Source organism: Ranitomeya variabilis, chromosome 2, assembly GCF_051348905.1.
Source record: "Ranitomeya variabilis isolate aRanVar5 chromosome 2, aRanVar5.hap1, whole genome shotgun sequence".
NCBI classification, from domain to species: Eukaryota; Metazoa; Chordata; class Amphibia; order Anura; family Dendrobatidae; genus Ranitomeya; species Ranitomeya variabilis.
The window spans coordinates 1,000,398,955-1,000,417,991 of record NC_135233.1 but is presented as its reverse complement, the minus strand read 5'-3'; the positions used below and the strand labels follow the sequence as shown (position 1 = coordinate 1,000,417,991).

Sequence of the window (19,037 nt, the reverse complement as noted above, 5' to 3'; positions counted from 1 at the left end):
ATGAAGCATCAAAAAGGAAGCGGGGGCAAAAGATAAGCAGATAGTGTAGATTGGGAATTGAATGGCACAAAGCTGCAATAACCCAGTATATACTTAATGTATCACATGCTGAATATTTGGAGCAGTGTACACAATGAAGGTTGATCACACACATTTATGCGTCACTGTGAAAATAAGAACCTGGGTGATGATGTCCAGTCCTAGGCCTCTGCCGTCCACTACAATTATTGTAATTATGGTCTGAAGTGCAAGTGCAACAAATGTGTTCATTCCAAACATCAGGGCGTAGCGCTCCATACTCAGGTTTACAGCAATCTGGAATCTGAAAGTCAACACATTCAGGTTACGGAAATCTCACTTCTGGTTTTTGGGTTTCCCATGAATCACTGAAAAGTAGGTTCAGAAAACAGCACATGGTTAATCAGGGCAACTGTTCTGATATATTAGTGTATAAACGTCCTGCAGCCGCCACATGTAGTGTCATCAGAATAACACCCACTTTGCTTCAGTTGCTCATCACCATTGCAGTCACTACTGGGCCTTTTACCAAGCAAATGTCTCCACCTAGTGGAACGAAAGATGTACTGTTCCCTGCGTCTTTGAGCCTCGCTATAGAGCTTTCCATATAAATACTTAGTGACTCTGACTTTGTGATGTGTGAACTAGAATCAATCAGAATACAATAAGCAGGACCCAGATTCCTCATCTCGTGGATGCGAAGCACAACCTAAGTATCCCAGAAACCGCATTCAGTGCAGTATACACACCTTATACGGATCCTTCAATGTGTATTGAAACTAACTCTGAAATAGTAATTTCAATAAACTTTTCATAATAAAGTAATGTATGTGTATTTTCACCTTTTTTTTTACCTCCCCTACACATCACAGCACAAAGAGATGAATTTCTGCTCTTCAATTTTTTTATTTTTTTTTTTAATATAGCGCACACACACAAAGAAGCAATATCATGGAGGTCAATAAGCCAAAGTACTGAGCAGTGTAGATGCAAATCCAGCTCTGGGGTGAAAGAGCATTTATCTGTGTCCCTCAATCTGTTTCCTGACTCCTCTCCTCATTGAGTATAACATTAGGTGTATCCTGACACCTCACGGCATTGTGAGATGGATCTGAGCAGTTTTTTGTTCAGAGTGGGATAATAAGGTCAAGAGTAGAGAGGAGCGAATTTGATTGGGTCAGGGTTTGTTCGACAAGCTATAGCACTTACCGAATAAGCTGCAGAGGGAACCCGGATACCTGGAGCGTGCCGGCTGATCATGTCATGGCTGTGTGACAGTCACAGCACATGTATGGAGAACCTGTGTGTTGGGCGCGCTCCATGAATGTATTGTGCCTGTCACACAGCCATGACACATGCAGCTGCGGAGCCGAACACCTGATTACCAGGAGCGTTCCAGTTATCCGGTATCCCTCTGCAGCTTAGGCTACTTTCACACTAGCGTCGTGCACTGCACGTCGCAATGCGTCGTTGCGACGTACCAACGCATACTGTGCAAGCGCCGCATAAGGGTATGTGTCCACGTTCAGGATTGCATCAGGATTTGGTCAGGATTTTTCATCAGTATTTGTAAGCCAAAACCAGGAGTGGGTGATAAATGCAAAAGTGGAGCATATGTTTCTATTATACTTTTCCTCTAATTGTTCCACTCCTGGCTTTGGCTTACAAATACTGATGGAAAATCCTGATGCAATCCTGAACGTGGACACATACCCTTACGGGGGCAGCGGATGCTGTTTTTCAACACACCCGCTGCCCCATTGTGAGAGGCGGGGGCGGAGTTCCGGCCGCGCATGCGCGGTCGGAAATACTGGACACGACGCACCAAAAAGCGTTACAAGCAACGTTTTTTTGTGGCGACAGTCCGACGCAACCGTCGCACTGCGTCGCTAATGCAAGTCAATGGAGAAAAAACGCATCCTGTAAGCACTTTTGCAGGATGCGTTTTTTCTACAAAACGACGCATAGCGACGTGCAGTGCACGACGCTAGTGTGAAAGTAGCCTTATTCGGTAAGTGCAATAGCTTGTCGAATAAACCCTGACCAGATCAAATTCGCTCATCTCTAGTCAAGAGGTAAAGGGTGGAGGAGAAGTGTCATAAAAGTGGGGAAGGGAGGGCATTTCTCTAAGGGCTCCTTCTCACTTGTGTGAAATACGGCCAAGTCTCGCAGGTTAAAACCCTGCTCTGGCGCCGGTACTCCATTAATACATGGAGCTGCACGCTCCACTCCCAAGTGCCAGCATCCGAGCCGGGTTTTAACCTGCATTTCTGCGCGTTTTTTCCCGCAGCATGGGCACAGCGTTTCCGGTTTCCCATAGGTTTACATTGTACTGTAAACTCATGGGAAACTACTGCGGACCCGCAGCAAAATCCACATCGTGTGCACATAGCCTTAAGCTTTGGATTTACGAAAGAGTACAAATGGTTTGGTTAGTATCAGGGCTGTGCAGTCGGAGATTCGGCTTACCAACTCCACAGCCCTAGTTAGTACAGGGAAACATGGGAGAAATCTCGGAGCTGGTTGTGAGGACCAGACAAGCGGAGCGGAAAGAAGGTCTTAGGCTACTTTCACACTAGCGTCGTGCACTGCACGTCGCTATGCGTCGTTTTGAAGAAAAAACACATCCTGCAAAAGTGCTTGCAGGATGAGTTTTTTTCTAAATAGTCTTGCATTAGCGACGCAGTTTGACGCATTGCCACACGTCGCAACTGTCGTGCGACGGTTGCGTCGTGTTGCGTCAGTCCGTCGCCACCAAAAAACATTGCATGTAACGTTTTTTGGTGCGTCGAGACCGTCTTTTCCGACCGCGCATGCGTGGCCGGAACTCCACCCCCTCCTTTCCGCACCTCACAATGGGGCAGCGGATGCGTTGAAAAGCAGCATCCGCTGCCCCCGTTGTGCGGCGCATTCACTGCTAGCGTCGGAACGACGCAATTCGTCGTGCGTCGTACGACGCTAGTGTGAAAGTAGCCTTATGAGGATTGGAGATTAAATGTGGAGATGTATGGAGGAGACAGGCTATGGACGGCTTTGCAAGTCATTGTTCGTGACTTGAATGTTCTGGGCAGTCGGCAGTAGAGATGTCGGTACATAGGAGCTGATCGGACTAAATTTGAATTTGCCCAATTGTGCAGATTTAATAAGAAATTTGAGCAAAGTTATTCTCTACAAACTGAATGTTCCTTATATGTAGGTTGTAAAAGAAAAAAAAAAAAAAAAAAGATTATGCTTACCTCACTGCTAATCTGTTCCTCAATCCAGCGGCCTGCTGACCCATATTCAGAGGCCCTTCTTTTCCCCTTTGGTTGTCGCCTTCATTCTCTACAACAACTTCACTCCTTGATGAGTCTTTCCGGTTAACTAGGTCTTGACATTCACTGCACGCCATGCTGTCGCAACAGATATCATGACATGACGTGCATTATCTGAGGGATGGCACAGCGCAGTGGCCTCTGAGGACTAGATAACCTGGAAGAGCCATCCTGGAGTGTAGACACCGTAGAGAATGCATGTGACCGCGAAAGCTGGAAAGGCTCTGATGGTCAGGCTGCAGAATTGGTAGGACAAGTGAGCGATGTATTATTTTTTTTGCTAACTGATAAGCGAAATTGAAAAAAAAAATGTTTTCTGGAGAATAGAAAGTTTTATAAGATTTGAGTAGATTTCAATTCTACTAAATTTTCTCCTTTCACATTGGGGGCCAGTGAAGGGATTGGTGGCAGAGAAGTAACGAGGGGAGATATGCAGGAACTGTGAATTAGAAAAATAGGGTATATGGGAGCCGATACTGATTTATGTGGAGATGATAGACATGCACTAATATTTTTGTTGACTCAAAATTGAGGACAGCAGATTATTGAAATGCTTTTAGTTGGTAAATGCTTGGATGTGTGGTTTGAAATACGGGGCAGAGTGATAGATAGGTCTGGTGGGGGATGTTGATTGAGATGGTGGAAAGGAGATTTAGAAATTCAGTTGTCTCCACTTGTGGTAAAGGTACACTGTGGCACAGTGTGAGGAGACACCATTAGACCGCATTCAAACCTCTGTGAAACACTGTCCCAGTATTGACCACTATGTACCGATTGACTCCGGGGTTCCTGACCTGAACTTGACGGCCTCACAGGCCTGGAAAAGGCTGTTTGAATTTGGGGCAGGAGTTTGTTCATCACTGTCTGTACACGGACATATAAGTTCAGTCTTAGGTCTAGTACTTAGAGGGGTTGTCCAGGCGTCTAACATTGACCTAATAGTATACGGAGTTGTGCTGTTCAGCTCCATTTACATGGGGCTGCTGATGGAGCTAATAACAGCTGATCGATGGGTGTTGGGCATCGGATCCCCACTGATTTGATATTTATTTCCTAGCCTTAGAGTAAACCGTTTCCAGCATAGATTAATGTAGAAAGTCTACTTACGTGGCGACAGTGATGAGAAGCATGTATGAGGATTTGAAGATCAGGTAGCCGGCGTAGCACATCCAGATATTAATACTATAGTCCATGAGAAATAGGCTGCCAGCACTGACAGCTGAGAAGATGGCGAGGGCCAATTCTCCACTTAACTCCCAATTCACTTTTACATATCCAACCGAGAAAGAGGTGAGAGCGCCTGATGGGAGACAATGTAATCTAAGTTAATCAGACATAATACAAGAGCACAATTGGCTGTGTCCTGACTAAAGGTACCGTTACACTAAACGACTTACCAACGATCACGACCAGCGATGCAATCGTTGGTAAGTCGTTGTGTGGTCGCTGGGGAGCTGTCACACAGACAGCTCTCTCCAGCGACCAACGATCAGGGGAACGACTTCGGCATCGTTGAAACTGTCTTCAACGATGCCGAAGTCCCCGTGCAGCACCCGGGTAACCAGGGTAAATATCGGGTTACTAAGTGCAGGGCCGCGCTTAGTAACCCGATATTTACCCTGGTTACCATTGTAAAACCAAAAAAAAAAAACACTACATACTCACCTTCTGATGTCTGTCATGTCCCCCGGCGTCCACAGGGTTACGCGCTGCTGCCGAGAGCTTCCTGCACTGACTGAATGTGTCAGCGCCGGCAGCAGCGGTGACGTCACCGCTGTGCTCTGCTTTACGGCCGGCTGGCGCTGACACATTCAGTGCAGGGAAGCCGCCGGCGGGGGACGTGACAGACATCAGAAGGTGAGTATGTAGTGTTTTTTTTTTACTTTTACAATGGTAACCAGGGTAAATATCGGGATACTAAGCGCGGCCCTGCGCTTAGTAACCCGATATTTACCCTGGTTACAAGTGAACACATTGCTGGATCGGTGTCACACACACCGATCCAGCGATGACAGCGGGTGATCAGCGACGAAATAAAGTTCTGGACTTCTAGCTCCGACCAACGATATCACAGCGGGATCCAGATCGCTGCTGCGTGTCAAACACAACGAGATCGCTATCCAGGACGCTGCAACGTCACGGATCGTCGTCGTTCTCGCTGCAAAGTCGCTTAGTGTGAAGGTACCTTTACCCCCATTATTTACCCATGGTTGCCATACAATGTCCTATTGTAGACCACTTCTCACTAATTACAGTGTTAGTTGTGTGGCTGATGTCACTGTAGCACCAAACAGCCCTGTGGGATTTCTACAACAAAGAATATAGACCTATTTGTTACACTGTTTTCACAGGTAAAAGGTAAAATGCATATACCCAACTCACAAAAATTAGGCTATTTGGCTTTCAGGTGAAATTTCAGGATGACCCTTAAATGCCCTCTAACCTTTTCAGGTGAACTTAATGTGACCTTCTCTAAACTCTTGAATGCACATGTCCAACTGTTCAATGTTTCGTCTTTTACATTTTAAAAATTACAAGAAGGAAAATGGACCGATGCAAAAGTTTGATCACTCTGCCTAGCAGCACCCCTTTTTGCAAGTATCACAGCTTATGGATACTTTACAGTCAACCAATAGTCTTTCAATTCTTGTTTGAGGGATTTTCATCCATTCTTCCTTGGAACATTCTTCCAGTTCTGTGAGATTCCTGGGTTTCCTTGCATGTACTCCTATTTTGAGGTCTAGTCACAGATTTTCAATGATGGTCAGATCAGGGGACTGTAAGGGCCATTGTAAAATCTTCAGCTTGCGCCTTTTGAGGTAGTCTATTGAGGATTTTGACTTGTGTTTAGGATCATTCTCCATTTGCAGAAGCCATCCTCTTTTCAACTTCAGGGTTTTTTTTACAGATAGTGTTATGTTTGCATCAAGAATTTGTTGAAATTTCATTGCATCCATTCTTCCCTCTATCTGTGAAATTATGTGGGGATGACAAAGTACAGGTGCTTATTTACAATGATGGCCCAGCTATCTTGAGGGAATGGGGGGTAAATAAGGGCTGGCTGAGGTAGCCCCCAGCCAATATTTGCAGTGCTTTAGGGTGCAGTGGAGTTTGATGGAGAATTGTGTTCAGAGAAATAGTGAATGGGCTATATTTAAAAAGACTTTGATTAGGGAATGTGATAGGCTGCCATAGACAGATGTGTTTTTATGTAGTGCCTAAAACTGTAAGTTGTGGTTAAGCCTAATTTCTTGTGATAGAGCATTCCAGAGAATTGATGCAGCTCGGGACAAGTCTTGGAGCCAGGAGTGGGAGGTACTTGAAAGTCGCTTGCAGAGCGTAGAGAACACTAGGCCGGTTTGGGTAGGCCGATAAACAGAAATGAGAGAGGTGACGTAGAGGGGTGCCGCACTGTGGAGAGCTTTGTGGGTGAGATCCTTTAATGTATGGGCAGCCAGTGCAATGACTGGCACAGAGCGGAAGCGTCCGAGAAACGATTAGCCAGACACATGATCCTGGCTGCTGCATTAAGGATAGAATGGAGAGTCATGTGAGGGGGAGGACAATGAATAGATAATAACAATAGTTAAGGTGGGAGTGGATCCACCCAGCTGCCTAACGGTTGGTGAGATATTCTTTTCCTGAGATTCTGTGCCCTTTCTTCTCCACGCATACCTTTGATCATTGTGGCCAAAGATAACCTCATTGGTCCACAGGACTTGTTTCCAAAATGTATCAGGCTAATTTAGAGGTTCTGCTGCCTACTTCTGATGCCGAATACTATGGTGAAGACACAGGAGAGGTTTTCTTCTGATGACTCTTCGATGAGGGCCATATTTGTGCAGATGTGTCTGAACAGTAGAGCAATGTACCACAACTCCAGAGTCTGCTAAATCTTTCTGAAGGTCTTTTTCAGTCAAACCTTATCTTGACCTCCACTGTTCCTGGTAACTGCCATGATTTAATTACATTTTGAACTGAGGAAAGGGCAACTTGAAAACGCTTTGCTGTCTTCTTTTCGCTTTCTCCAGTTTTGTGGGTCTGGGACTTTATAGTTTTATATATATATACAGTACAGACCAAAAGTTTGGACACACCGTCTCATTTAAAGATTTTTCTGTATTTTCATGACTATGAAAATTGTAAATTCACACTGAAGGCATCAAAACTATGAATTAACACCTGTGGAATTATATAATTAACAAAAAAGTGTGAGCCAACTGAAATTATGTCTTAACATTCTAGGTTCTTCAAAGTAGCCACCTTTTGCTTTGATGACTACTTTGCACACTCTTGGCATTCTCTTGATGAGCTTCAAGAGGTAGTCACCGGGAATGGTCTTCCAACAATCTTGAAGGAGTTCCCAGAGATGCTTAGCACTTGTTGGCCCTTTTGCCTTCACTCTGCAGTCCAGCTCACCCCAAACCATCTCGATTGGGTTCAGGTCTGGTGACTGTGGAGGCCAGGTCATCTGGCGTAGCATCCCATCACTCTCCTTCTTGGTCAAATGACCCTTACACAGTCTGGAGGTGTGTTTGGGGTCATTGTCCTGTTGAAAAATAAATGCTGGTTCAACTAAACGCAAACCGGATGGAATAGCATGCCGCTGCAAGATGATGTGGTGGCCATGCTGGTTCAGTATGCCTTCAATTTTGAATAAATCCCCAACAGTGTCACCAGCAATGCACCTCCACACCATCACACTTCCTCCTCCATGCTTCACGGTGGGAACCAGGCATGTAGAGTCCATCCGTTCCCCTTTTCTGTGTCGCACAAAGACACGGTGGTTGGAACCAAAGATCTCAAATTTGGACTCATCAGACCAAAGCACAGATTTTCATTGGTCTAATGTCCATTCCTTGTATTGTTAGCCCAAACAAGTATCTTCTGCTTGTTGCCTGTCCTTAGCAGTGGTTTCCTAGCAGCTATTTTACCATGAAGGCCTGCTGCACAAAGTCTCCTCTTAACAGTTGTTGTAGAGATGTGTCTGCTGCTAGAACTCTGTGTGGCATTGACCTGGTCTCTAATCTGAGCTGCTGTTAACCTGCGATTTCTGAGGCTGGTGACTCGGATAAACTTATCCTCAGAAGCAGAGGTGACTCTTGGTCTTCCTTTACTGGGGCAGTCCTCATGTGAGTCAGTTTCTTTGTAGCGCTTGATGGTTTTTGCAACTGCACTTGGGGACACTTTCAAAGTTTTCCCAATTTTTCAGACTGACTGACCATCATTTCTTAACCCCTTAACGACCGCCGATACGCCTTTTAACGGCGGCCGCTAAGGGTACTTAAACCACAGCGCCGTTAATTAACGGCGCTGTGGAAAAAGTGAATAGCGCCCCCCAGAGTCGGATTTTCTCTGGGGTCTCGGTTGCCGAGGGTAGCCGAGACCCCAGAGAACATGATTCGGGGGGTTTTTACCGACCCCCGAGTTGCGATCGCCGGTAATTAACCGTTTACCGGCGGTCGCAACAAAAAAAAAAAAACGCGATTTACCGTTTAATTTCTCTGTCCTCCGATGTGATCGCACATCGGAGGACAGAGAAATGTGGTCCCCGATGGCCCCCAATAGCCCCCCGATACTTACTTACCTCCCCCGGTGCTCCTCGTGGCTCCCGATGGGCGCCGCCATCTTTTTTCCGGGAAAAAATGGCGGGCGCACGCGCAGTACGCCTGCCGCCCGGCACCCGGAAGATCTTTGGGGTCTCGGCTGCCGGGGGTAGCCGAGACCCCAAAGAACATGATCGGGGTCGGTTTTCACCGACCCCTGCTTTGCGATCGCCGGTAATTAACAGTTTACCGGCGACCGCAAAAAAAAAAAAAAAAAAAAGCGATCAGTTATTTCTCTGTCCTCTGATGTGATCGCACATCAGAGGACAGAAATAGGGGGATTCGGGGACCCTAACATACTCACCCGGTGTCCCTGGGTCCTCCTGTGTCTCCTCTTGCCGGCCGGCTTCTTCGTCGGGAAAGAAAATGGCGGGCGCATGCGCAGTGCGCCCGCCATCTGCTGCCATCTGCCGGCCGGCAGGAGAAGACGAGTTGGGGCTAAAATTAGGGTTAGGGTTAGGGTTAGAGTTAGGGTTAGGGTTAGGGTTAGAGTTAGGGTTAGGGTTGGGGCTAAATTTAGGGTTAGGGTTAGAGTTAGAGTTAGGGTTAGAGTTAGGGTTAGAGTTAGGGTTAGGGTTGGGGCTAAATTTAGGGTTAGGGCTAGGGTTAGGCTACTTTCACACTAGCGTTTTTTGGCTTCCATCGCAATGCGTCGTTGGAGAAAAAACGCATCCTGCAAAAGTGCTTGCAGGATGCGTTTTTTCTCCATTGGCTTGCATTAGCGATGCATTGCGACGGATTGCCACATGTCGCATCCGTCGTGCGACGGATGCGTCGTGCTTTGGCGGACCGTCGACACAAAAAAAAATACATGTAACTTTTTTGTGCGACGTGTCCGCCATTTCTGACCGCGCATGCGTGGCCGGAACTCCGCCCCCGCCTCCCCGCACCTCACAATGGGGCAGCGGATGCGTTGAAAAAACAGCATCCGCTGCACCCGTTGTGCGGCGCTTACAACGCTAGCGTCGGTACGTCGGCCCGACACACTGCGATGGGCCGAGTACGACGCTAGTGTGAAAGTAGCCTTAGGCTTCTTTCACACTTGCGTCGGTACGGGGCGGTCGCAATGCGTCGGCCCGACGTACCGACGCACGTTGTGAAAATTGTGCACAACGTGGGCAGCAGATGCAGTTTTTCAACGCATCCGCTGCCCAGTCTATGTCCTGGGGAGGAGGGGGCAGAGTTACGGCCACGCATGCGCGGAAATGGCGGATGCGACGTACAAAAAAAAGGTTACATTGAACTTTTTTTGTGACGACGGGGGCTAAAGTTATGGTTAGGGTTGGGGCTAAAGTTAGGGTTGGGGCTAAAGTTAGGGTTAGAGTTGGGATTAGGGTTAGGGTTTGGATTAGGGTTGGGATTAGTGTTACGTTTGGGATTAGGGTTGGGATTAGGGTTAGGGTTGGGATTAGGGGTGTGTTGGATTTAGGGTTTTGATTAGGGTTATGGTTAGGGTTGAGATTAGGGCTGTTTTGGGGTTAGGGTTGTGATTATCGTTAGGGTTGTGATTAGGATTATGGATCGGGTTGAGATTAGGGTTGGGGGTGTGTTGGAGTTAGGGTTGGAGTTATAATTTGGGGGTTTCCACTGTTTAGGTACATCAGGGGGTCTCCAAACACGACAGCCAATTTTGCGCTAAAAAAGTCAAATGGTACTCCCTCCCTTCTGAGCTCTGCCGTGCGCCCAAACAGTGGTTTACCCCCACATATGGGGCATCAGCGTACTCGGGATAAATTGGACAACAACTGTTGGGGTCCAATTTCTCCTGTTACCCTTGTGAAAATAAAAACTTGGGGGCTAAAAATCTTTTTTGTTGGAAAAAAAATATTTTTTTATTTTCACTACTCTGCATTATAAACTTCTGTGAAGCACTTGAGCTTTCAAAGTTCTCACCACATATCTAGATAAGTTCCTTAGGGGGTCTAGTTTCCAAAATTTGGTCACTTGTGGGGGTTTCTACTGTTTAGGTACATCAGGGGCTCTGCAAACGCAACATAACACCCACAGACAATTCTATCAAAGTCTGAATTCCAAAATGGCGCTCCTTCTCTTCCGAGCTCTGCCATGTGCCAAAACAGTGGTTTACCCCCACATATGGGGTACCAGAATACTCAGGACAAATTGGAGAACAAATATTGGCATCCAATTTCTCTTGTTACCTTTGTGAAAATAAAAATTTGGAGGCTAAAAAAATCTTTTTTGTGGGAAAAAAAATATTTTTTATTTTCACTACTCTGCATTATAAACTTCTGTGAAGCACTTGGGCATTCAAAGTTCTCACCACATATCTAGATAAGTTCCTTGGGGGGTCTATTTTCCAAAATGGGGTCACTTGTTGGGGGTTTCTACTGTTTAGGTACATTAGGGGTCTGCAAACGCAACATAACGCCCGCAGACAATTCTATCAAAGTCTGCATTCCAAAATGGCGCTCCTTCCCTTCCGAGCTCTGCCGTGCGCCCAAACAGTGGTTTACCCCCACATATGGGGTACCAGCATACTCAGGACAAATTGGACAACAACTTTTGGGGTCCAATTTCTCTTGTTACCCTTGTGAAAATAAAAACTTGGGGGCTAAAAAATCTTTATTGTTAAAAAATATATTTTTTTTATTTTCACGACTCTGCATTATAAACTTCTGTGATGCACTTGGGCATTCAAAGTTCTCACTACACATCTAGATAAGTTCCATGGGGGGTCTAGTTTCCAAAATGGGGTCACTTTTGGGGGGTTTCTACTGTTTAGGCACATCAGGGGCTCTCCAAACGCGACATGGCGTCCGATCTCAATTCCAGTCAATTTTGCATTGAAAAGTCAAATGGCGCTCCTTTGCTTCCGAGCTCAGCCATGCGCCCAAACAGTGGTTTACACCCACATATGGGGTGTCGGCGTACTCAAGACAAATTGTACAACAACTTCTGGGGTCCATTTTCTCCTGTTACCCTTGGTAAAATAAAAATTTGGAGGCAAAAAGATCATTTTTGTAGAAAAAAATGCAATTTTTTTATTTTCACGGCTCTACGTTATAAACTTCTGTGAAGCACCTGCGGGTTTAAAGTGCTCACCACACATCTAGATAAGTTCCTTAAGGGGTCTAGTTTCCAAATTGGTATCACTTGTGGGGGGTTTCCACTGTTTAGGCACATCAGGGACTCTCCAAACGCGACATGGCATCCGATCTCAATTCCAGCCAATTCTGCATTGAAAAAGTCAAACGGTGCTCCTTCACTTCCAAGCTCTGCGGTGCGCCCAAACAGTGGTTTACCTCCACATATGGGGTATCGACGTACTCAGGAGAAATTGCACAACAACTTTTGTGGTCTAATTTCTCCTGTTACCCTTGTGAAAATAAGAATTTGTGGGCGAAAAAACCATTTTTGTGAAAACAAATGCGATTTTTTATTTTCACGGCTCTACGTTATAAACTTCTGTGAAGCACTTGGGGGTTCAAAGTGCTCACCACACATCTAGATAAGTTCCTTGGGGGGTCTAGTTTCCAAAATGGTGTCACTTGTGGGGGGTTTCCACTGTTTAGGCACATTAGGGGCTCTCCAAACGCGACATGGCGTCCGATCTCAATTCCAGCCAATTCTGCATTGAAACAGTCAAACGGTGCTCCTTCACTTCCAAGCTCTGCGGTGCGCCCAAACAGTGGTTTACCTCCACATATGGGGTATCGGCGTACTCAGGAAAAATTGCACAACAAAATTTGTGGTTAAATTTCTGTTTTTACACTTGTGAAAATTAAAAAAAATGGTTCTGAAGTAAAATGTTTGCAAAAAAAAGTTAAATGTTCATTTTTTTCTTCCACATTGTTTTAGTTCCTGTGAAGTACGTAAAGGGTTAATAAACTTCTTGAAAGTGGTTTTGAGCAGCTTGAGGGGTGCAGTTTTTAGAATGGTGTCACACTTGGTTATTTTCTATCATATAGACCCCTCAAAATCACTTCAAAGGTGATGTGGTCCCTAAAAAAAACATGGTGTTGTAAAAATGAGAAATTGCTGGTCAACTTTTAACCCTTATAACTCCCTAACAAAAAAAAAAATTGTTTCCAAAATTGTGCTGATGTAAAGTAGACATGTGAGAAATGTTATTTATTAACTATTTTTTGTGACATATCTCTCTGATTTAAGGGCATAAAAATACAAAGTTTGAAAATTGCAAAATTTTAAAAATTTTCGCCATATTTCCATTTTTTTCATAAATAATTGCAAGTAATATCGAAGAAATGTTACCACTATCTTGAAGTACAACATGTCACGAAAAAACAATCTCAGAATCAGCGGGATCCGATAAAGCGTTCCAGAGTTATAACCTCATAAAGTGACAGTGGTCAGAATTGTAAAAATTGGCTCGGTCATTAAGTACCAAATTGGCTCTGTCACTAAGGGGTTAAAGTAATGATGGCCACTCGTTTTTCTTTACTTAGCTGCCTTTTTCTTGCCATAATACAAATTCTAACAGTCTATTCAGTAGGACTATATCCACCAAACTTCTGCACGACACAACTGATGGTCCCAACCCCATTTATAAGTCAAGAAATCCCACTTATTAAACCTGACAGGGCACACCTGTGAAGTGAAAACCATTCCCGGTGACTGCCTCTTGAAGCTCATCAAGAGAATGCCAAGAATGTGCAAAGCAGTCATCAAAGCAAAAGGTGGCTACTTTGAAGAACCTAGAATATATGACATAATTTCAGTTGTTTCACACTTTTTTGTTAAGTATAACAGAAAAATCTTTAAATGAGAAGCTGTGTCCAAACTTTTGCTCTGTACTGTATATACAGGGCACTGACAAGTTTTGGACCAAGAATTTGACTCAACAATTCAGTGTGAACTGTTATTCCTGAGGTAAGCACAATTCCTAAACTGTGGGAATTTGCTATTTTTGCTGGCAATAGTGATGCTATTGAAACAAAATGAGTCCTGATTTTACATGGAAAGATGGATAATACTAATAATAAGGACCTCGGGGTGTTTTTTGTATTCACTACGGCTACATGGGAAGTTGTAGATTTTGTTGCTTGATGTAATATTTGGACTTCTGACATCCAGGGAGCAGTCTTATTTCTTGTTCTCTTCCACAGTTAATTATTGGGGGTTTAATGTTTATTTATTTTTGTATGATCTCTGGCAGCCAAGATCCTGGAGAAATAACAGAACTACAGAAGTGTCTCCATTTTGATTAAGAAATTGCTGTTTTTAGAGACCAAAGAACTCCACACCTTGACTAATCCCAATCTAATCCCAGTATGAACATTAACTTACCAGATGCTTCCAGGGGACGGAGAACTGGAAACCCACTGGGCACATAATTGTAAAGTGTTAAATGACATTTATAGGTTAGGTGATATATGTCTGATCATCAGGACCCCCACCAGTCACTAGTATTGGGGTCCTGAGTTCCTGTTTGTCCACTCTCCACAATAACACTGAGGAAGAGTTTCAATTGAGCAGCTGTTGAGCATGTGCCCATCTCTCTATTCAATGTCTATGGGGCTTTCAGAATCTCCTGAGCCATGTACTCATCTATATGTGTTGTTTATCTCTTAATATGTCACCAGGTTTTTGCAACCCCATCTGAGAGCAGCATGATGAAGGGGCAGAGATCCTGATTCCAACGATGTGTAACTTAATGGGTTGCTTGCTGCACATGTGATAAAATCAAAATTTTATCAGCAGCAGATTATCACTACAGGAGTAGTAAACCTGTCACGATCAGCTGCAGCCGCAGATGCGGCCCAGCCCATAGACACCCCCAAGCCGACCAACCTCAGAAGGTGTGGGGCGTGCGTCCCCCGGGGACACAATACGGACCCTTTAAACCGCAGAGGGGGACCCGGGACTACCCGAACTAGGAGAGGGCAGAGACTGGGGTTCCGTGGCAAGATATCAGGATACAGACAGGACATCTGGACTCAGGAAAGACCTCAGGGCATCAGGACACAGGAATACTGGATAGACATGTGGGACACTGGCGAACACGAGGTCATCAGTTACATCAACAAAACATGACGATGTCAGGCTCCCGATTCCACACCTCCAAAGGGTACCACCCAGTGGACCCCAAGGCACCAACGGATCACCGAGGCACACATAGGCTGGACATCAGGGTACACGAGAAAATCAGGACATCAGGGTCCATGAGGTCATCAGGACACAAGCAGGACATCAGGGTACAGACAGGACATCTGGACCCAGGGTCACCAGCAGACATCAGATAGGAGTCGTTCGGTTCCGGACATCCGACACGACCTACAGGCACCACCACAGTCATCAGGCTCCAAGCTCCAGGCAGCGGTCATCAGGTTCCAGACTGCGGTCATCAGGCTCCGGGCATCGGACCTAGGAAGGAACTCAAGCGTGATGGTGCAAACACCGCCGTACTGGACATGAGCCAGATGGGGTTAACACCGCATGGTAGTCAGAGCACAGAGTAGATGCTCAGCAGAAACAATGGTTTCAAGAGACTCAAAGTCACAGGGAGTGAGGCTCCAGATGCAGAGGGATTCCAAGACATAATCACAGCAGACACAGCTCAGACAGGTTCAGGTACAGGACAGGATCAAGGATTCGGGCCAGGATATAACGCCACCAGAACAGGACAAAACAGGAATCAAAGCAAGGACTTTGGTACCAAAACATAGACAGGAGAGGTGCAGGAACACAAGCACACTGTCACGGGGATATAAGGAGGGCGAGAGCTAATAACCCGGGCCCCTGCAATTTCCCTCAGACTAGGGAAACCCTGTCTGACCCTCTACCTGAAGTTTACACTGAAGGTGTGCATGTTCAGGCCTCCACCCTCACCCTGACTCCTGATTCAGCCCTAGACTGAACACCACCGCACACCACCCAGTGAATGCAATAGACCAATACCCACAGTTATAACAAACAAGGATAAAGGAAAATATACACCACGCCGCAGTCAATCAGGAATACACAATAAAGGTGCAGGGCAAAATAAATACAAATATAGGAAGGAGTAAATAAGACAAAGGAAAATACACCACCAGCAACGATTCTCCAACAACCAGCTCTCCACTCCGGACCGAGATAACTACGGATAAGACAGAAGCTATAATCGGCGACGCCCAAAGATCAGGAGAACCATTTAAAGGAAATGGGCATGGCCCAGCTTCCAATCCGAGGATCAGATAAATTAACCCCGGAGCAGCCAGACGAAAACTAGCCGACGCCAATGAGCAAACAGTGGTCAAACGCGGAATTACCGCTGTCTGTCAGACGACCTGGTCTGGACAGTGTCCGACATGACAGTACCCCGCCTTCTACGAGGGACCCCAGGGCCCTCACGGCTTATAGGACCCGGCTTGTCCGGATGGCGACGATGAAAACACCTGACCAGCCGATCCGCATGAATGTCTGAGGCTGGTACCCAGGACCTCTCCTCAGGCCCATAACCACGCCAGTGTACCAAATATTGTAAAGTGCGGCGCACCACCCGAGAGTCAACCACCCTGGAGACTTCAAATTCTAGGTTACCATCCACCAAGACTGGAGGTGGCATAGGCGCCGCGTCCACAGAACCCACCACCTTCTTAAGAAGAGACCTGTGGAACACGTTGTGTATTTTATACACCGTAGGGAGCTCCAGTCGGTACGCTACTGGGTTAATGACGGCGGTGACCCTAAATGGACAAATAAACCATGGACCCAATTTAAGGGATGGTATCTTGAGTCTTATGTTTTTTGTGGATAACCACACCCAGTCATCCACACTCAGGTCCGGACCTGGCACACGCCTACTGTCAGCCACACGTTTGTACCTAGCACCCACACTCAACAGGCGCTGTTTAACTCTCCTCCAGACTGATGATAATTGTGTTCCTAACTGGTCTTCCTCCGGAACGCCGGAAGAGCCTCTCTGACTCAACGTACAAAACTGAGGATGTAGCCCGTAAACACAAAAAAACGGAGACTCCCCAGATGACTCCTGGCGGTGATTATTGATGGCAAACTCAGCCAAAGGAAGAAAGGTAGACCACTCCTCCTGGTTATCAGAGACAAAGCAGCGCAAGTACTGCTCCAAATTTTGGTTCATACGCTCGGTCTGACCATTTGACTGGGGATGAAACGCAGACGAACTTGATCCCCAGCCGTGAGCAAAATGCTTTCCAAAATTTTGCTACAAACTGAGTACCCCCTATCTGACACGATGTCAGACGGAACTCCATGAAGCCTGACCACCTCCTGCACAAACACCTGAGCAAGAGTCTTAGCGTTAGGTAAAGAAGGCAAAGACACAAAGTGCAACATTTTTGAAAACCGATCCACAATCACCAAAATGACCGTGTTCCCAGCTGAGGGAGGCAAATCAGTGATGAAATCCATGGAGATTTCCGTCCATGGCTTACTAGGTACCTCCAGAGGAAGTAGTGTGCCAACAGGACGGGAGCGGGGCGTCTTCGCCCTAGCGCACGTGGTGCAAGCTGACACATATGAGACCACGTCCTGTCGGATTTTGGGCCACCAAAACCGACGTGACACCAACTCCAAAGTACCTCTAACCCCTGGGTGGCCAGCATCATGATGCTCCGCCAACACCTTTAGGCGGAGATGAAGCGGTACAAAAGATTTGTTGATGGGAAGCTCAGATGGTACCTCCTCCTGAGGGTCGGCAATCTCAGCCTCAACCTCGGTAGTGAGAGCCAAAACCACAACACCCTTTTGGAGGATGGGTACTGGATCTTCCCGAGGTTCTCCCCCCGGAAAACACCTGGACAGAGCATCCGCCTTAGTGTTTTTAGACCCTGGTCTGTAAGTGACAACAAAGTTGAACCGCGTGAAAAACCAATGCCCAGCGAGCCTGCCTGGGAGACAGACGCTTGGCAGACTCCAAATACAGCAGATTCTTATGATCGGTAATAACAGTTACCTCATGTACCGACCCCTCCAAGAAGTGTCGCCATTCCTCAAAGGCCAACTTAATAGCCAACAACTCCCTGTTGCCGATATCGTAGTTACGTTCAGCGGACGACAGTTTTTTGGAGAAATAGGCGCACGGGCGCAAACCACTCAAGGATGAGCCTTGAGATAGTACCGCCCCCACACCAACCTCAGACGCATCGACTTCCACGACAAAGGGTTTATATACGTCTGGCTGCACAAGAATGGGGGCTGAAACAAAACTGTTCTTTAGAAATTCAAATGCGCGAACAGCAGCCTCAGGCCAAACGGAGAAATTGGTACCCTTTTTAGTCATGTCAGTTAGCGGTTTAGCAATGATAGAAAAATCCTTGATAAATTTCCTATAGTAGTTAGAAAACCCAAGGAACTGCTGAAGTGCTTTCAGGTAATCAGGCCGTTCCCAACGCAACACCGTTTGTACCTTAGCGGCGTCCATTTTAAAACCAGAAGCAGACACAATATAACCCAAGAACGTCAACTCTTGAGCAAAAAATACACATTTCTCAAGTTTAGCATACAGCTTATTCTCTCTGAGAAGCTGTAACACCTGCCTGACATGATCTAAATGAGCATCACGGTCGCAAGAATATATGAGGATGTCATCTAGGTACACGATAACGAATTTCCCTAAAACATGCGAGAACACATCATTGATGAAATGTTGGAACACTGCAGGTGCGTTAGTTAACCCAAAAGGCTTCACCAAATTTTCAAAATGACCCTCAGGGGTATTAAAAGCCGTCTTCCAATCACCTTGACGGACTCTTATGAGGTTGTATGCCCCCCTGAGGTCAAGCTTGGTAAACCACTTAGCACCCGCCACCTGGTTGAACAAGTCAGGTATCAGTGGCATAGGGTATGGATCACGAACCGTAATCTGGTTCAACTCCCTGAAATCCAAACACGGGCGTAATCTGCCATCTTTCTTCTTCACGAAGAAGAACCCTGCTGCCACCGGCGAGGATGACGGCCTGATGTGCCCTTTGCTCAAACTTTCAGAAATGTAATCCTTGAGCGCTTGTCTCTCCGGACCGGAGATGTTGAACATCCTTGCTTTAGGCAACTTGGCCCCTGGTTTAAACCTGATAGAACAGTCATAGGAGCGGTGTGGCGGCAACTCTGAACAGCCCTTCTCAGAGAACACATCCGCATAATCCTGAAGTGACTCAGG

General features: G+C 46.2%; 1 protein-coding gene across 1 annotated transcript in view; it reads right to left on the bottom strand.

The window, feature by feature from the left end:
• The window catches only part of SLC19A3 (solute carrier family 19 member 3), a 51,410-nt gene that overhangs the window by 3,351 nt on the left and 29,022 nt on the right, over window positions 1–19,037 (bottom strand). The window contains exons 3-4 of the mRNA XM_077291162.1: window positions 4,440–4,632; window positions 181–322 (exon numbers count right to left, since the gene is read on the bottom strand). Coding sequence (XP_077147277.1) covers window positions 181–322; window positions 4,440–4,632 — 335 coding nt within the window. The remainder of the gene's footprint in view (window positions 1–180; window positions 323–4,439; window positions 4,633–19,037) is intronic.